The 4992-nt window shown below is 34.5% G+C and overlaps 2 protein-coding genes across 2 annotated transcripts; one reads left to right on the top strand and one right to left on the bottom strand.

Moving 5' to 3' along the window:
* Positions 1–1766: 1766 nt before the first annotated feature.
* Positions 1767–2267, top strand: LOC115996057 (miraculin-like). Its single transcript, XM_031235204.1, has one exon. The coding sequence runs from the start codon at positions 1767–1769 to the stop codon at positions 2265–2267; it is 501 nt and encodes a 166-aa protein (XP_031091064.1).
* Positions 2268–3481: 1214 nt separating this feature from the next.
* LOC115996056 (kunitz trypsin inhibitor 5-like) lies at positions 3482–4081 on the bottom strand. Its single transcript, XM_031235203.1, has one exon. The coding sequence runs from the start codon at positions 4079–4081 to the stop codon at positions 3482–3484; it is 600 nt and encodes a 199-aa protein (XP_031091063.1).
* Positions 4082–4992: the final 911 nt, after the last annotated feature.

Raw genomic sequence — 4992 nt, 5'->3', positions numbered from 1 at the left:
CATTGATTCCATTACAAAGTTTTGATTGTATAATTTAGATTACTACGTACTAGTCGATTTAGGACACCTAGTATTATATACTTCATATTTGTTATGGATTAGTAAGTGTATAAACATTATTTTACTTTATTTAATTTAGAAAAAATGTCAAATAAACTTGCAATCTTAGTTCAACTTCTATGATGTATTGCATGTGTTAATGGATGGTCAACTTTTACATATTTTAATTATATTTCACTACAAGTAAGTGTATTTTTGTTGAATATTAGTGGAATCTCATTCGACGATAAGGAGAAGATTGGAGTAGGTATTGTCCAAATCATTATAAAACTCTTTGTCTCTCTTTTTACATTCTAGCACTTTATATTTATGATGGTTATTGAACTAAACCAGCTGATCGAATAGACACACACATACACATTTCCAGTTGAAGTTAGCTTACCAAAACACGCTACAAATCATTTTTAAGACTTTCGCTGCCTGTAAACTTGCAATCCACTAGCTAACAAGCTTTAATTTATAAAACGATATGCTTTGATTTATAAAACGGGTAACATGTTCTCCTTGTGTGTCTAGGGCGCCCACCTCAACATCAAAGTACTTCAATACAGGGAAAGATTGATGTACTATCCGGAGAAATCAGCTCCAAGTTACATCAGTACAAGTTGTGTTAAAATCCGGGTTAGTTACAGTTTGTTTAATTGGTAGAATTACTTCAAACTGTACGTGTAACTTTTTCATAGAGTTAGTTTTATAAAGTTAATGTTTAAATAGGTGGTAGACCTAGTTTTGTAATTCGTTGAACCTTGTAATTGTAAAAACCAGCGGGTTGAGCTTTAGTGAAAAAGTTTTGGGCGTGGCCCCGCGGATTATGGGGTGTTCTCCAACTGCGTTATCAAATTCAGCTATGTACTTATTTTGGCGCTTCTTAAATTGCTTTATATTATATTATATATCTGCATTACATAATTTCAATTGGTATCAGAGTAGTGTCGCTAAATTTGCTAGCGAGATCCTAGGGATACTCGAATGTTGTTTTGCAGAATGGAAGAAGGTGCCTCAATTTCACGACACCATTATTGAAAGGAGTAAGCAACTATGCTTATTGGAAGGTCAGCATGAAAGCATTTATAAAATCATTGGATGAAAATGTTGGGATGCCGTTGAAAATGCATGCTTGGACTCCACCATGATGACGGTGGAGAATGAAGAAAAGAAAAAACTCGGTAGCCAATGAACATCAAACGAAAAGAAACAATCATCAGCCGTGATACATTAATCAATAATTAACGTGAATTGTGTAATACATTAATACTAGGCCGGTATTGTGAATCCACTGGTAATCTAACTTTATTGTTTAATTAGTCAAAAACAGTTAATGATGAAATCAATCCGTTAATGCCTAACACCAAATATATATATTATATTCTTTCACCATGCTACTATATACGTAACCATTTCAAACTCACAAAAGCTTAATTAATATCCATCGTCTGTAATAACTCTACCAATGTGCTCTCACTGCCTATAAATACCATATATGCCTCTTCCCTCACCTCATACCAATATATACCATACACATTATTTCCACAGATATAATATAATAATCAATCTTCACAATGAAGACACCATTCTGCTTATTACTTTCTCTCCTTCTCATGACCACCTTCCTTTCCCTTTCCGAAGCAAGAGTGCTACAACCAAATAACACACAAAGCTCACTCAACACAAAAAGCTCACAAAACACACAAAGCCCCGTACTTGATATGTACGGAAAGATTGTTCGTGTTGGTGTCAAATACTATGTTGTACCACTTCTCCAGGACCAGGGCGGTGGGTTGGACCTAGCTTCCACTGGTAGTCAAAGTTGCCCGGCTAGTGTGGTTCAAGATGATGCTTACTGGTGGGGAAACACAATGCAGTTCTACCCAGTTGATCCGAAGAAAGGTGTGGTTCGTGAATGGAGTGACCTCAACATTGAATTCCCGGACGCATACACGGGATGTCCAGAAAATAATGTTTGGACGATAGTTGGGGATCTGTCGGTGTATGATGATTCTCATTACATAACAGCAGGTGGAGAAAAAGGAAATCCTGGTTCACAGACTCTAAACAATTGGTTCAAGATAGTAAAAACAACAAATGCATACAAGCTCATGTCTTGTCCAGATGTGTGCTATTACTGCTCATACTACTGCCGTGATGTTGGCATTTCGGTGGAAGCTGGACAGAGGCGTTTGGTTCGGTTACCTTTCTCTAGTTGGTAGCAGAGCTATATATAACAAAAGTGGATTTACACAAATAAATCAATAAATAACTATGTACTTCCTCCCACCAGGGAGTGGACCATGAAATCAAATAAAACTACTGCACTTAATGTCACTGTGTGCCTTTAATTTTCATTTAATTATAATTAATGATATGGGGGACTAAGTTGAGAAAAAATAAGCACATATATATTCTTCATTTGACACTTGTTGAAAATCATTTTTGATTAGTCCGTACCTTTCTAGTATCATTTTGAGGATTACGAATGAAATGCCGGGCTCGTATCATGACTCATGTGGAGCATTTTGAAGATTTAGAACATGATATTGAACTTCTGTTTTTTTTTTCGAGTATCACCAGTAGTACCTTGGCTTATCTTATGATCTATGATCTATGCATATATGGCTACCTTTTGTTTTGTTGAAAAATGACACTATGCTCCCTTCTCCTTTGGTTGACCCCTCAGCTTTCCAAGTCAAGTGATTGTAAGCATCCAACCCCCCCTCCCCTCCCACCCCCTTGGACCTTGTGTGCATATAAGTTAAAGAATGCCCCTTCAAGCAAATCAAATGAATGCACAACGAAGAAATTAAAAAGGAAAATAAAAATGAAAAAAAAGACGTTATATACTCTCTTATAATAATCATTCACCAATGTTAAGTACCAAAAAACATTCAAAATCAAGCCTTACCTTGACAATATAGCTCCAAATTTGATTCCAAAGATTTTTATCATGTATCAAGTATCAAATTATTGTATACGGTTTGATGCAAATCACAAGTTTGTTAGCTTTTCACAGGTGTCAACCCACTTGTTATGTGAGCTTTTTCTACTTATTACCTCAAAGTAGAGTTTTCCTTCTAAATACAACTGATGGTTACGTTGTTCAATTCTTGAACTACTTGACTCAAAGATAGATAAGTCTTTGATGCTTTTCTTGAGTCATAGAACTTGTGAATCGAGTAAAAGGAGTTCAAGCACATGATTGCGTTAAACTAGACCTGTTTTAGAGCAGTGTAAATGTTGTATAGCAGCATATGCAATTTTTTTTTCATACACATTAAAATGCACAGTACACTTGAAATTAAAGTACTTCAAATTTATTTCATAATCTCCCCTAAGAGGAAGTACAGTACGTCATTTATTGATTTATAGCTGCATATGCAATTTTTTTGTTGCTATTTGCTTTGCAAGCTATAAAGTTGGAAAACCTTTAAGCCTTCTTAAAGTTGATTTCCAGAGGGGTATTGCTGAGAACCAAACGCCTTTGTCCTCCTTCTATTGAGATGCCAACATCTTGGCACACATATGAGCAGTAATTACACACACTTGGACAAAACATAAACTTATAGGCGTTTGCTGTTTTGACAATCTGGAACCAGTTGCTTAGAGTTTGTTGACCAGGATTGCCTTTACTGCCACCATCTGTAATGTAATGAGTAATGTCATATGATGAAGGATCTCCCGTAATTGTCCACACCTTAGACTCAGGGCATCCTGTGTATACATCTGGAAACTCGATGTTGAGATCAGTCCACTCACGAATCACGCCTTTCTGTGAATTAACAGGGTAGAATTGTATAGTATTGCCCCACCAGTAAACATCATCTTGGACCACACTTTGCGGGCAACTCTGACTTCCGGTGGAAGCTAGGTCAAACCCACCACCCTGATCCTGGAGAAGAGGTACAACATAGTACTTGACACCAGCTCGGACAATCTTGCCGCGGGTATCAAGCACTTGTGCTTCTATAACTTGAAAAAGCAAGATGGAGAAGAGGAAGAGAGAAAGGAGGAAGAATGGTGTCTTCATTGTGGAGATTGGTTTATGGAAATGTGTATTGTATTTGTGTGAGGATGCGAGGAAGAGGCATATATGCATGATATATATAGGTAAGTGAGGGCACATTGGTAGGATTGTTACAGAGAAAAAAATTTTGTTGTGTACGTGAAAGATCAGTTGGTCTTTGATGCCAACTGATTGATTTCATCAACGGGTTTTGACATTCAATTATATTGGATTTAATAATCCAATTATTGAAGCTAAAAATTAAATAATACATTTTTGGGAATGTATGTGTACAAACTGTGCTTGGTTGCCATTATCTTTGTGCTCAAATGGCATGTAGTGGCTCTCCCATATGGAATTTCCTTAAAAGTTAACTATGTTTATTAATAAAGAAAAACATTGTGCATTTTATAATTATTGCAAAAATTTAAATTTTAAATTTGTAATATTTATTAAATTAACCCTACTCATTTTCACCTTATATTTCAGTGTTTTACCAACCCTCGACCATTGATCTACTCAAATAGATGAATTAGATCACTCATGACTTTTTACCTAGGAGCAGGTTCTCACCTGAACCTTGTTGTGTGTGTATATATATATACTAGTGTTTTACCCGTGCAATGCACGAAATTTTTTTTTGTTATTATGAATTTAAATAAAAAATTTTAAAAATATAAATATATTAAAATGTACAATATAATAATATAGTTGAATTTTCATATATTTGGTCAAGTATCTATTATCATAACATACAAAACTAAAATTTTGTATGATTAATATAATCTCTAATCATGTACATATTTATATAAATTTATAGAGAAAAATTTACATAATTAAATTGAATTATTCCTAATCGTATTTCATATATATATATATATATATATATATATATATATATATATATATATATATATATATATATATATATATAT

This window comes from Ipomoea triloba, chromosome 11, assembly GCF_003576645.1.
Source record: "Ipomoea triloba cultivar NCNSP0323 chromosome 11, ASM357664v1".
Classification (NCBI taxonomy): domain Eukaryota; kingdom Viridiplantae; phylum Streptophyta; class Magnoliopsida; order Solanales; family Convolvulaceae; genus Ipomoea; species Ipomoea triloba.
The sequence above is the reverse complement of the archived record's forward strand: the minus strand, read 5'-3'. Positions and strand labels throughout refer to the sequence as shown.